Below are 14,422 nucleotides of genomic sequence, written 5' to 3' on the forward strand. Positions count from 1 at the left end.
TTGGTTTTTAGCAATATTACTAGGTACCTAGGTGTAGTTTCCTTTGTGCAGTGCTGCTTGGAATTTGTAGAGCTTCTGGAATTTGTGGAAAATTCTCAGCCATTAACTTTGCAAGTGCTATTTCTATTTTCTTATATCTCTTGCTCTCTCTTTCTTTCTCTTCAGTTGTGTCTAATCTGTTAAACTATCTACTGAATTCTTATTTTACTTTTTAGCTTTTTGTTTCTTATAATTTCCAGTTCTTCTTCTGAATAAATTTTGTTTCATTTCCTTCAACATATTCAGCATAATTATTTTGAAACCCATGTCTAATAATTTCATTATCTGGATATTTCTGTTATCTATTGTTTCTCTGGTTTTTGGATATGTCTTATTGCTTTGTATGCCTGGTTATTTTTTATAATGTATGGCACATTGTATATGAAAAACTGTGGATATAATTGAAAGATCTGGATATTGTTTTTTTTTCTCCAGAGAGGATTTAATAATCTTTGCTTCTGATGTACAGCTAGTCTAGGACAACTAGCAACCCAGATCACCTCAACCCAGTCATGGATTGAGATGATTTGAAGTGGGACCTAAATCCTCTGATGGCTGTTTTTTTTTGAGTTCACCCTTACTTTTTAGGTAGTTTTTCAGGATCTGAATCCAGAACCTAGGTTTTACAGGACCTCCATCCCTCTTTGATGGGCCATGAACTCCTATTTTTATCCCCCTTTCCTTTCCATGAGTTGTTGGAAGATAATGTTTGGCTTCTGTCTTACTCTCTTTTGGAAAAGGCAGCTGCCTCTTAAGGGAAGGCAGCCACAAGTGCCCGGCTCACTTCTCTGGGTTTCTGTCTTCTAGATTTGGGCCTTATATTTCCTTATCTTTGTGGTAGTTCTTTGATGCCTTCTAAGAGATTTAAAAAAATGTTTTGCCCAGATTTGCTAATCGTTCTTTGTAGGAATACTGGTCCAAATTGTTTATTCTGCCATTAACAGAAACAGACCCTAGACCTCTCCCCTCCCCATTTAGATTTTTAAAAGACATCCTTTGTATATATCTTTCACAAATTAATGACCATTTGGGAATGGTGTGATATCAACCCATGAGTTCTTTCTCCTCCATTACCCTTCAAAAAAGAAACTCCCTTTTTCTCCCTGCCTTAGAGTTACACTTTTGCTGTTCCTTGTTTTTGCTTTTTAACTTTTCAAAGTGTTGCGTTAGGGCCGAGTCTGGTGTAATAGTCCTGTAGCTGACAAGGTAAGACTTGGGGCTCTTCCCTGTGTGTATGTCCCAAGCTTTAGTCTTATTGTCTGTCACCTTTCTTAGGATACTACCTTCTCTCTCATGTCTTATTCTTTAATTTAGCTCATCTCTTTATCACAGAGCTATTATTGGTTCAGAGAAACTCCTCCCTCCCACCCACATTGACTATCACTCCTTTACTGAGTCACTGTTACACTGATGGGAGAGTACTTTATCTCTCACATATGGTAGAGGAAAAGAAAGAAGGTTGAGAATCACTACCATATGGTTTCTGCCCAGCTCCTTGGATATATCCACAATAGTATGGTTTAGGTTCATCTCTAGACTGTACCTGTATCTTTTTTTGGTCCTTTATAAACCCAAAGAATCTTTATTACTATGTTTCTATGTGGTTTTTTTAGATCTAAATGAAAATATATCTGAGAGATAAATATGCTTTTTCCTGTTTTCTTATTTCATCCCATTTCCCTGGGTTTGCTAGCACTCAAAATATTTTTTAAACCTCACAAGACCTGTGTGCTTCCTTTGTGAATGGAAGGGTAGGAGAAAATCTGTTCATATCGGGCTGGAAGGAGAAAAAATCTGATTAGCACCAACATAGGCAGGGGACACGGTAGCAGATGGACAGTAGTGATTGACCTTGGTGAAAAGGAAAGGTGGAATTGGCTTGGAAGTGAGAAATACCTTTCGATATGTGTATTGGCCAGAGAGCAGCTCTCCTCATTTTTCAATTCCTAGTTCCTTGGAGTCCTTAGCTTTTGTCTGCAGCAGATAGGAGTCTTTATACTCTTGTCTGGCAGGTAAGATAAGGATGAATAGATATCTTCCTGACATTCAGATCATTTCTCTGAAGGGTTTGTTTGTTTGTTTGTTTGTTTTTAATGGGAAGATTCTTTTTTTTTTTTTTTTTTTAAAGATTTTATTTATTTATTTGACAGAGAGAGAGATAGGGAGAGCGGGAACACAAGCAGGGGGAGTGGGAGAGGGAGAAGCAGGCTTCCTGCCGAACAGGGAGCCCGATGTGGGACTCGATCCCAGGACCCTGGGATCATGACCTGAGCCGAAGGCAGACGCTTAACGACTGAGCCACCCAGGCGCCCTAATGGGAAGATTCTTTAACTGTGATTATATAGCATAATTTCAACAGTACTAAATTTATGGTATGTAATGGGTTAAATACACTTTTAAGGGTTGCATTGAAACTTCACCATCATGTGTATATTGTATGAGGAAAAGTATTTAAAAATCTTAAGAGCAGACTTTAAAATGAATTTTACAAACAATAGTTATTGGCAAGTTGAGGAATAATTACTGTTACATAGAGAATGAAATGTTGAAGAAATGAAACTTTTTCTTGTGATTATAATCAGTGTGTTATTTTTTTATAGGGCTTCTTATATGCATACAGTATTAGTACCATTATTAAAACCACAATGAATCTCTACATGTCGATGCAAAAGCCAATGACCAAAACCTCAGTTAAGGCATTATGCAGGCTTGTTGAACTTCTCAAGGTAGGTTTAAAATTATTTTACTTCCCATTATAATTGAGAATTGACCTGTGCTTAAATTAAGGTGGTCTTGTAATATTTGACTTCTTGATTATGAGAATAAAAAATTGTGGGAAAGTGTACTTTTCTCTCAATTGGCTAAAGAAACTAGCCATCGAAAGAAATTTCTGAGTAACTTTTTATGAATGGCCAATATATTTAAACTTTGTTAAAAATTAGCATATAGGGGCGCCTGGGTGGCTCAGTTGGTTAGGCGACTGCCTTCGGCTCAGGTCATGATCCTGGAGTCCCAGGATCGAGTCCCACATCGGGCTCCCTGCTTGGCAGGGAGTCTGCTTCTCCCTCTGACCCTCCCTCCTCTCATGCTCTCTCTCTCTATCTCATTCTCTCTCTCAAATAAATAAATAAAATATTAAAAAAAAAAAAATTAGCATATAGTTTTGATTTGAATTTCCCTGATGGCTAATGATGATGAACATTTTTTCATGTGTCTGTTAGCCATTTGTATGTCTTCTTTTGAGAAGTGTCTGTTCATGTCTTCTGCCCATTTTTTGACTTGATTATTTGTTTTTTGGGTGTTGATTTAAGAAGTTCTTTATAGATCTTGGAAATCCACACTTTGTCCGTAGTGTCATTTGCAAATATCTTCTCCCATTCTGTGGGTTGCCTCTTTGTTTTGTTGACTGTTTCCTTTGCTGTGCAGAAGCTTTTTATCTTGATGAAGTCCCAAAAGTTCATTTTTGCTTTTGTTTCACTAGCCTTTGGAGATGTATCTTGAAAGAAGTTGCTGTGGCCGATGTCGAAGAGGTTACTGCCTATGTTCTCCTCTAGGATTTTGATGGATTCCTGTCTCACATTGAGGTCTTTCATCCATTTTGAGTTTATCTTTGTGTATGGTGTTAGAGAATGGTCGAGTTTAGCCATCAGGGAAATTCAAATCAAAACCACATTGAGATACCACCTTATACCAGTTAGAATGGCAAAAACTGACAAGGCAAGAGACAACAAATGTTGGAGAGGTTGTGGAGAAAGGGGAACCCTCTTACATTTTGGTGGGAATACAGATTGGTACAGCAACTTTGGAAAACAATGTGGAAGTGCCTCAAAAAATTAAAAATAGAGCTACCCTATGACCCAGCAATTGCACTACTGGGTATTTACCCCAAAGACACAGATGTAGTGAAAAGAAGGGCCATATGTACCCCAATGTTCATAGCAGCAATGTCCACAATAGCCAACCTGTGGAAAGAGCCGAGATGCCCTTCCAACAGATGAATGGATAAAGAAGATGTGGTCCATATATACAATGGAATATTAGTCAGCCATCAGAAAGCATGAATACCCAACTTTTACATCAACATGGATGGGATTGGAGGAGATTATGCTAAGTGAACTAAGTCAAGCAGAGAAAGTCAGTTATCATATGGTTTCACTTATTTGTGGAACATAAGGAATAGCATGGAGGACATTAGGAGAAGGAAGGGAAAAATGAAGGGGGGGTGGATATCAGAGTGGGAGATGAACCATGAGAGACTATGGACTCCGAGAAACAAACAGGGTTTTAGAGGGGAGGGGGGTGCGGGGGGTGGGTTAGCCTGGTGGTGGGTATTAAGGAGGGCATGTACTGCATGGAGCACTGGGTGTTATATGAAAACAATGAATCATGGATCACTACATCAAAAACAAATGATGTATTGTATGGTGACATAACATAATAAAATAAAATTTTAAAAATTAGCATATGGTGAGAGAGAGAAGAAGGAAAATGAAAAGGTTAGCTTAGGTATTAGTAAAGTTTTACTCATGGAAGTTTTAAGCATGTTGCCTGAATTATAAAAGAGTATGATCTGGCACAAAAATTGACACATAGATCAGTGCAACAAAATGGGGACCCCAGAAATAAACCCACAATTATATGGTCAATTATGACAAAAGAGGCAAGAATATACAGTGGGGAAACAGTCTCTTTAATAAATGGTGCTGGGAAAATGGGACAGCTACATGTAAAGAACGAAACTGGACCACTTTCTGATGTCATACACAAAAATAAACTCAAACTGGATTAAAGACCTAAATATGAGACCTGAAACCGTAAAAATCCTAGAAGAGAGTACAGGCAGTAATTTCTCTGACATCAGCCATAACATTTTTCTAGATAGGTCTCCGAAGGCAGGGGACACAAAAGCAAAAATAAACTATTGGTACTATATCAAAATAAAAAGCTTTTGCACAGCAAAGGAAACCATCAACAAAACAGAAAAACAACTGACTGAATGGTTGAAGATATTTGCAAATGATACATCCAATAAGGGGTTAATATCCAAAATATATAAAGAACTTAAACAACTCAACACCAAAAAAAAAAAAAAAAATCCAATTAAAACATGGGCAGAGGACCTGAGGAGACATTTCTCCAAAGAAAACGTACAGATGGCCGACAGACACTTGAAAAGATCTTCAACATCACTCGTCAGGAAAATGCAAATCAAAACAACGAGATATCCCCTTACACCAGTTAGAATGGCTAATATCAGAATGACAAGAAATAACAAGTGTTGGTGAGGATGTGGAGAAAAAGGAACCCTCATGCATTGTTGGTGGGGATGTAAATTGGTACAGCCACTGTGGAAAATAGTATGGAGATTCCTCAAAAAGTTAAAAATATAAATACCACATGATCTAGTAATTCCACAACTGGATATTTACCCAAAGAAACTGAAAACACTAATTCGAAAAGATAATATGCCCCCCCCTGTGTTTATTGCAGCGTTATTTACAATAGCCAAGGTATGGAAACAACCTAAGTGTCCATTAGTAGACAAATGGATAAAGAAAATGTTGTTATATATGTAATAGAACATACACAGCCATAAAACAGGATGAGATTGTGCCATTTGAGACAACATAGATGGACCTAGAGAGCATTATGCTAAGTGAAATAAGTCAGATGGAAAGATAAATACCATATAATTCCATTCATAAGTGGAATGTAAAAACAACAACAAATGAATAAACAAAAATCAGAATCAGACCTATAAATACAGGAAACTGATGCTTGCTGGCGGGGTGGGGGCTGTGGAGGGTTGGGTAAAATGGGTGAAGGGGAGAGGGCGGTGCAGGCTTCCAGTTATGGAATGAGTAAGTCATGGGAATGAAAGGCGCAGCATAAGGAATACAGTCAGTGATACTGAGATAGAAACGTAATGGGACATTGGTAGCTGCACTTGTGGTGAGCATAGCATAATGTATAAACTTGTCAAATTGCTAGGTTATATACCTGAAACTAATTGTGTATCAACTATACTAAAAAAAAAAAAAAAAAAGACATCCATTTTATAGTGTTCAAATTTACATGAGGCTAGTCAACATGAGGCTAATTATTTTGTAATTCAGAGAAAGTGCTGCAGTGTTGTGATTTGAATACTTCTGGAAATACAAAATGTTTCTTAGCATACTCTATATAAATAAATAAAACCCCTTGTGGGCAGGAAAACCCACTTAACCTTTTGTAAAAATTGAAATTAAAAATTTTCTAGCTAATTTCTGCTAATGCCTTTAGATTTGCTTAGGAAATAAAAATTTGGGGGGATTTTTGGCCTTTTTTTCTTTAAGATATATTATTATATTTATTATGAACTGTCAATAAAAATGTATGTATATGTGTATTTATGCATACATATTTAATAAACATAATTTTAAAAAATAATAGACACTTAAAAACACACCATCCCATTTAAGAAATACTAATATTTTCACAAACACCCTGTCCCTCTGTGATTACATCTTATCCCGTTCCCTCAGAGGAAACCATTGTCTTGAATTTTACGCTTACCATTCCCTCGTTTTTCTTTTTAGTTTACTGGATATGGATGAATCTATAAACCATTCATTGTTTAGTTATATATGTTCTTGAAGTTTATATTAATGAAGTAATACTTCATGTATTTTTTACTTGCTTTTTTTTTAAACTCAGAATTTTGTATTTGAACATGTTGGGATGAATAGCTGTCCTTCATTCATTTTCATTGCTGTGTTGCTTTCCTGTGGATGGACCTTTGAGAGGTTTCCAGTTGTATTACATTATAAACAAAGTTGCTGTTCTTGCATGTTTCTTGGTGTAATCGCGCAAGAGTTTTTCTGAGGTGTTACGTGTCTACTGGTGGATTGCTGGGTTGTGTATTCTGTACATGTTCAGCTTTTCAAGAGGATGCCAAATTGTTTCCTACCATTGTTCTGTCAGTCAATTTACATACCTCCCCAATGGACTAGACTTCCCATGGTTCCCTAACTGGCCAACATTGGTATTATCTGGCTTTTTCTTTTTTTGGTGGGAGGTAAATGATTTTATTTGTAGTGTTTATTTCCCTGATTGTTGGCGATGGTGTCTTTTTAAAGTGTTTATTAACTGTGTTTTTTCTTTTGTGAAAAATGAGTTCTTTTGTTCAGTTTTATCTATTAAATTATTTGCCATTAAAAATGTTCCTTTTTTTTTTTTTTCTGAGTACTAAACCCTTGTGTATGGCAAATCTTTTCTCATACTTTGGCTTGCTTTTTTATTTTTTTAATAGTGGCTTTTGATGAACAGAAATTCTTAAATTTTAATGTAGTTGAATTTACCAATCTTATCCTATATCACAGTGCTTTTGGATCTCATTTACAAATTCCTTACCTAACCCAAGGTCCTCAAGATAGTCTATAATTTGCCTAAAAGTTTTAAGTTGATTTTCACAACATTACTTGTGGTTCTTTTTAGGCAATAGAGCATATGTTCTACAGAAGAAGCATGGTTGTGGCTGATTCAGTCTCACATATAACACAGCACCTTCAACATCAGGCTCTTAATTCTATTTCTGTGGCAAAGGTATGAAGTTTATTATGTATTCAGCATAATTATCTTTTCAGTTTGCTCTCCTTTTGTTTTATATGTGTTTTTTTAGTTTAGTCTGTTTACTCCATACCTTCAAGTGTAATAATTCTTGGTCCTTTTTCTCCATGGTATTTTATGATTGTTATTTAGAGCGATCAGGGTTATCTTAACTCTGAACTTGCAGCATGGAATACATTAACACTCCTCTATTAAAAAATTACATTTTGTGGCTCAGTCTGTTAAGTGTCTGTCTTCGGCTCAAGTCATGATCCCAGGGTCCTGGGATCGAGCCCTGCATTGGGCTTCAGCGGGGAGTCTACTTCTCCCTCTCCCTCTACTGCTTACCCTGCTTGTGCTCTCTCTCTCTCTCAAGTAAATAAATAAAATCTTTTTTAAAAAATGACATTGTGTATAGTTTTAAAATATACCTCTTCTTTAAAGAAATAATGTCCTTATTAAATTAATATAGAAATTTTAGAATGTGGCCTCTGCTGTTATCTTGAACTGCCTCTCAAAAAGCCTAATATGGAAATTTAAAAACATGCTTAATACATTTGCTGTCCTTGACAGCATTCAATGGTAATGTTATAGAGGTAAAGCACATAACATCAGAAAAAGCTGAACAGGGAAAGCATTTGTCTAAGCTCTCTTAAATTGAATCGTGGAAAAGATTACCCTGAAGTTTTTCTTTTGAGTCTTTTGTTATTGATTCAAGAATGAAACTGTTATTTCTTGTTTTTTCTCCTTTTATCTTTTAGAAAAGAGTAATTTCTGACAAAAAATATAGCGAACAGCGTCTTGATGTGCTCTCTGCTCTAGTTTTGGCTGAAAACACTCTAAATGGACCAAGCACAAGGCAACGACGACTTATTGTTTCTTTGGCACTAAGTGTTGGCACACAAATGGTAAGTGTATTGCTATTATGGAGGGAGAATGAGATCTGAGATTTCACATTTTACTTGTTATTGACCTAAGAAATCTGTCCTTACTTTGCAACTTCTCTGTCATCCTTTCCCCTTCCTGAAAGAAAACATTTAAAGATGAAGAACTCTTTCCACTGCAAGTAGTCATGAAAAAGCTGGATCTTATCAGTGAGCTTAGAGAAAGGTAAGTAGGGATATGTAATGATACTCAAAAGGTAAGGTAATAGAAACATCAATTTTCTGTTTAGCATAGCAAGAGAAGAAATACAACCTAGATAGACCATTAGTTCCTCCTTGTCACTCCTTTAGCATGACCAAAATGAGACTGTGACTAGGGATCATATTTCTTTAGTTTTGCTTCTACAGTAAGGAGGTGGCTTCTGGAAGAACTCCCATGAGAATGTGATACCACCCCTAGAGCATCTGCTAGACCCTGATGCCTATTGGGTTTACTGTCATTGTCCACTAGCATAGTGGACTTTTAAAATTGCTGCTTTAAAACAAGGTTTCATCTATTTGTGAGAGACTTAGAGAGTCATGTCCCATGTCACATTCTGTAATTTTATTTTGATACATGAATTGGAATTCACTTAAATGAATTAGTTTTTGGAAGCTCCTTGTGACTTTATTATTTTCTTTTTATTGAGGAAGTAATACGTTTCTTGAAGGGAAAATGGGTCTTCTGAATTTTAATTCCCAGGTGAATTAAGGTTACAGCACAGTTTTCATTTAAAGCTTAATGTTTGAAACTTTAACGTTTTAACTCATTTAAAACTTACTGTTTTTTGTTCTGAGAACTTGAGACTTTTGTAGTTAGAAGCATTTAACTTTCTATCTTTGGAAGAAATAGTGAGCCTGCTTCATTATAAGATACTTAATGATCATTTTTTTGCCGCAGAATGGTGTGAAACGGTCACTTGGCAAAGATTATAGACAGGTTAAGTGTAACTGGGTTTCTGATTTTGTTTTTGTTTTTGTTTTTTTTGTCACTTTTTTTAAAAGGTTCTGTTTTTCAACTTTGAGACAGGTAAAATGGTGCATATGATACAAGTATTATAAGTTCAGTCATACCAAATAATATTGAAAATTTTAACTATTTAAAAGTTATATCATTTTTCAAGTATGCTTTAGAACTAAAGCATATATGCAGAATTCTGACAATATCAGATATTGGAATGTTTTGTTATCCTTGTTCAATCTGAAAAATACTTATCTTTTGGCTTTTCTGTACTAATTTTGGGTTATGTGATACAGGGAATAAAAAATGGGTAAGACTGAGCTCTTACCATTATGGTATAGAATGTTGTTCCTTTCATTATTTTTGGGGTGGAGGGGTACTTGAGTTTTGCTACCACTAATTACTACTTTACATTGTAGAGTCCAAACACAATGTGACTGTTGTTTTTTATACTGGCATCGAGCTGTCTTCCCAATTTATTTAGATGATGTATATGAAAATGCTGTTGATGCAGCCAGATTACATGTAAGTGAAGAATAATGTAAAAAATAATCCATCATTTTTAGTCACCATACAAACCATTCTAATTAGTTTTAAATACAATCATTTGACTTAATAAATCATTTAAAAATTGACTGCTAATGTTTTTACAATGCTGTGCATATTTAATAAGCAGTTAGTTTAGTTAAATTTGATATTAATGTTAATGAATTAACTTTTTTACTCATATTCCTATCATTCTCATTTCACTTGATTTTAGTTTATGTCACAGTAGTCTGACATTTACTTGTCAGCAAGGTCTGTGTTACTCAGATCTGTTTCCTTACGGAAATAAGTATTTGAATGCTCAAGACAAGAAAGGATAAGTAAATGTGAATTTTTTTTTGATTTAAAGTATCTGCTTTAGAGAATAAAATCTGGCTCTTCTTATTTAGGAAAGTAAGACAGACGTGTTAAAAACACTCTTCAAATTGAGATTTTGTCTTTAAAGATAGATAATTAACCTTTGTGAGAGTCCTTTTTTTTCCCTTTGTGATATTTCTTAATTAGAGCTCTGGTTTTTTGAAATTCATGAACATTCTAATTTTCTTCTTAGTACATGTTCAGTGCTTTACGGGACTGTGTACCTGCTATGATGCATGCAAGGCATTTAGAGTCCTATGAAATACTTCTGGATTGCTATGACAAAGAAATTATGGAAATTTTAAATGAGGTAATATATTCGAGATTGCATTCCAAATACATGTTTTAAGCTTTTCAATATTTGGAAAAACTTTCTGGATTGAAGCAGGCTTTCATTTACATATGTGTTATATATTCATATTCATATGTCATAATATAAATTTATGAATCACTGTCTAGAACAAAGGATTTCTTTTTAGTTATACTATCACTATTGTGCTAAATTGGTCTTTAATTCCTAATTTTTTAAAAAATATTTTTTATGTATTTTTTTGAGAGAGAGAGAGAGAGAGAGCACACAAGCAGGGGATGGAGAGGGACAAGCAGACTCCACACTGAGTGCGGAGCCCAAGGCAGGGTTCAATCTCAAGACCCTGAGATCACCACCAGAGCCAAAATCAAGAGTCGATGCTCAACTGACAGCCACCTAGGTGCCCCTAATTCCCATTTTTTATATAGAAATTCAGACTAGGAATTTGGAAAATTTTTTTCACTTTAATAAATAGTAGATTTGAATTTAAAGTTCTGTTTTTTAGAAGACTGCAAATGCAAAATTGGTTTGAAAATTGAGTGCTGCTAATGGTAATGCAGTTACTGCAACTTAACTACCGATATTTTATTGAATTATTTGGCGTGTCACTGACTAAAATTTTCTGTTTATTTAAATTTTCTAAATTTAAAAGATTTACTTGTGTAACAAATAATTCAAATGCAGTGTAATATATACCTTCTTGTTTTAATGGAATGCATATTATAAACACTGATATCTTTAAATTTTCATCTAGCAATGTTATATGGAGGGAGAGATTAAAAATGAGTAAACTTCACAATATAAACGATATTCAGGTTTGATAAAATTGTGAAAAATTTTATATAATTTCTTGTATTAACTATTTTTATATGTATTTTATAATAACATACATGTCTGGCCAGTATTTAGAACTTAATGGTAGACCAGAGAAGATGATTAATTTCATTACCTTTAGTGCAATGAATTTTGTGATTTTTTAAAAAAATGATTATTATAATAAGGAAGCTTTTTTTTAAAGATTTTATTTATTTATTAGAGAGCACGCTTGGTGGGAGGGGCAGATGGAAAGTGAGAGAGAGGATCTCAAGCAGACTCCCTGCTGAGCATGGAGCCCAACATGGCATTTGATCCCATGACCCCAAGATCATGACCCAAGCCAAAATCAAGAGTCAGATGCCCAACTGACTGAGCCACCCAGGCACCCCATAAGGAAGCTTTTTAAAAAATTTCTTCTCTTGGGGCGCCTGGGTGGCTCAGTCGTTACGCATCTGCCTTCGGCTCAGGTCATGATCCTGGGGTCCTGGGATCGAGCCCCGCATTGGGCTCCCTGCTCGGTGGAAAGCCTGCTTCTCCCTCTCCCACTGCCCCCTGCTTGTGTTCCCTCTCTCGCTGTGTCTCTCTCTGTCAAATAAATAAATCTTTGAAAAAAAAAATTTTTCTTCTTCTCTTGCTAGTTCTCAGGACCTTTCCTTCTTAGTTACTGGTTTCCATAAATGTTATACTTTATATTGTTTATTCATGTTCCTTGTAATGAACTCATCAGACATTAGCTTTTGAAGTTCTTTTCAAGGGTTTTAAGTATTAATGAAAATAAAAATTTAGAATTTATCTTACTGCTCCCTGGTCAAAAAATCATCAGTTTAGTTTATTTTGTTTTAAAGATTTTTATTTATTGGTCAGAGAGAGAGCACAAGCAGGGGGAGCTTCAGGCAGAGAAAGAAGCAGGCTCCCCACTGAGCAAGGAGCCCGATGTGGGACTTGATCCCAGGACCCAGGGATCATGACCTGAGCTGAAAGCAGACGCTTAACCGACTGAGCCACCCAGGCGTCCCCAAAAAATCGTTGGTTTAAAATGGAGAACAGGGGCGCCTGCCTGGCTCAGTCAGTGGAGTGTGTGACTCTTGATCCCGGAGTTGTGGGTTCAAGCCCCACATTTGGAGTAGAGATTACTTAAAAATAAAAAATCTTTAAAAAAAATAAAATGGAGAACAAAGTAATTTTCACTTTGCCAATAAAAATACTTTACCATAGCTTATTTAGACTTTTAAACCAGTTTGACAAATTTTTTCATCATTGCGCTGATTATAAAACTCTAATGGTCAAGCATAGATGCCTTAGAAGAACAATGCAATTGGAATATCATTTTGAAAAATTAAGATATCAATTCTTTGTGCATAGCATTTACTGGACAAATTATGCAAGGAAATAGAGAAGGATCTGCGACTTTCTGTGCACACTCATTTAAAACTGGATGACCGAAACCCTTTCAAAGTTGGCATGAAAGACCTGGCCCTTTTTTTCTCTTTGAATCCAATTCGATTTTTCAATCGTTTCATTGACATTCGAGGTGAGTGTTCTGTTTTCCTTCTTAAAGTCATATTCTGTATCTGTTTGCCCTTAACTATTAAAGAACAAAAAAACAAAACTTTGAGGGTTTTTTTGTATTACTCATTTATTCTTTAATTCGTTTTTGTTTCTTCATTTTTATTTTCCTGGTACCTTATTTTAAAGGAAGAAATTTAATGTTCAAAGAGAAGTTGTTTGCAAAAAGTTTCATTTCTCTTGCTTTTTTACTTTTCATGAATCAAAAATTTTTTATTAATTATTTTTTTGTAGCTTATGTAACTCACTACCTAGACAAGACTTTCTACAATCTAACAACAGTGGCTCTTCATGACTGGGCCACTTACAGCGAAATGAGAAATTTAGCTACCCAGCGTTATGGATTGGTTATGACAGAGGCTCATCTTCCTAGTCAGACTTTGGAACAGGTATAGTATAAAGTGTTTTTAGCATAGTGTGTTTATAGCATAACAGCGTTTCTCTAAGCAGTCTTTTTTTTTCTTTTTACTTTATTTAGCATGTGTTTATATCTCAAAATATTTGCTGTAAAAACTACATGCTTGACAAGAATAAAAAATTAGATGGTGTTAATTTGCTTTATGAATAATTTACCACAGGTTTCCTGTTTACACTCTGCCTTTTGTTGAACATCTGAAATCTACATAGATTTAGATACAGTGTTTCAGAAACATTGGGATTGTGAGGTGACTTGCGCAGAATTGTAAAAAGTTTAGTCAAGATCACAGTTAAGGATTTTAAACCTAGATATAACATAGGCTTTAATGTCTTAGGAAAAAATGGTTAAATATATATGATTATAAATTTATTCTTAAAATGACGAGTGCCTACAAGCATTTGGCTTTGCTAATTGAGTGAGCTAATTTACAATATGGTAGTATCTCATGAGTGCAAAAGTTAAAGTTTTCAGTTAATTTGCATGTATCTTTTCTAAGAAAAACCAAAAATAGTATTTATCAAAAAACATTTATTCAGTTCCAAAATTTGAGGATCATAATTTTTCCTCCATCCTTTTGCATTTCTAGGATCAGTTTGTATATCCTTTCATTCATTTATACATTTAGTATTTACTGAAAAGATGCCAGGCACTGAACTATGTTTTGGGACATTAAAAACAAAACAAAACAAAAACAATTTCAGCTCATGTACTTATAACCTAGTAGGAGAAAAAGTAAGTAAACAGATTTTTAGGTTGAAACATGAGAAAAACGATAATAAAAACTTTAATGGGTGTTGTGATGCTCCTTTGAGCCCTAGTTAGAAAAGCTGTGGGACAATTTATATGATGCCATTAGACATTAGAGTAATAACTGAAGAATGAAGGATTCTTCATAGGTA

At 35.0% G+C, this 14,422-nt stretch overlaps 1 protein-coding gene across 2 annotated transcripts in view; it reads left to right on the top strand.

The window, feature by feature from the left end:
• Positions 1 to 14,422, top strand: part of WASHC4 (WASH complex subunit 4) — a 59,764-nt gene that overhangs the window by 23,390 nt on the left and 21,952 nt on the right. For both annotated transcript variants that reach the window (XM_032416310.1, XM_032416312.1), the window contains exons 15-22: positions 2,640 to 2,765; positions 7,516 to 7,623; positions 8,388 to 8,534; positions 8,657 to 8,736; positions 9,930 to 10,035; positions 10,607 to 10,723; positions 12,902 to 13,070; positions 13,340 to 13,494. In XM_032416310.1, the coding sequence (XP_032272201.1) occupies positions 2,640 to 2,765; positions 7,516 to 7,623; positions 8,388 to 8,534; positions 8,657 to 8,736; positions 9,930 to 10,035; positions 10,607 to 10,723; positions 12,902 to 13,070; positions 13,340 to 13,494 (1,008 nt within the window). The remainder of the gene's footprint in view (positions 1 to 2,639; positions 2,766 to 7,515; positions 7,624 to 8,387; positions 8,535 to 8,656; positions 8,737 to 9,929; positions 10,036 to 10,606; positions 10,724 to 12,901; positions 13,071 to 13,339; positions 13,495 to 14,422) is intronic.

The sequence above is a fragment of the Phoca vitulina genome, unplaced genomic scaffold (genome assembly GCF_004348235.1).
Source record: "Phoca vitulina isolate PV1807 unplaced genomic scaffold, GSC_HSeal_1.0 scaffold19, whole genome shotgun sequence".
NCBI classification, from domain to species: domain Eukaryota; kingdom Metazoa; phylum Chordata; class Mammalia; order Carnivora; family Phocidae; genus Phoca; species Phoca vitulina.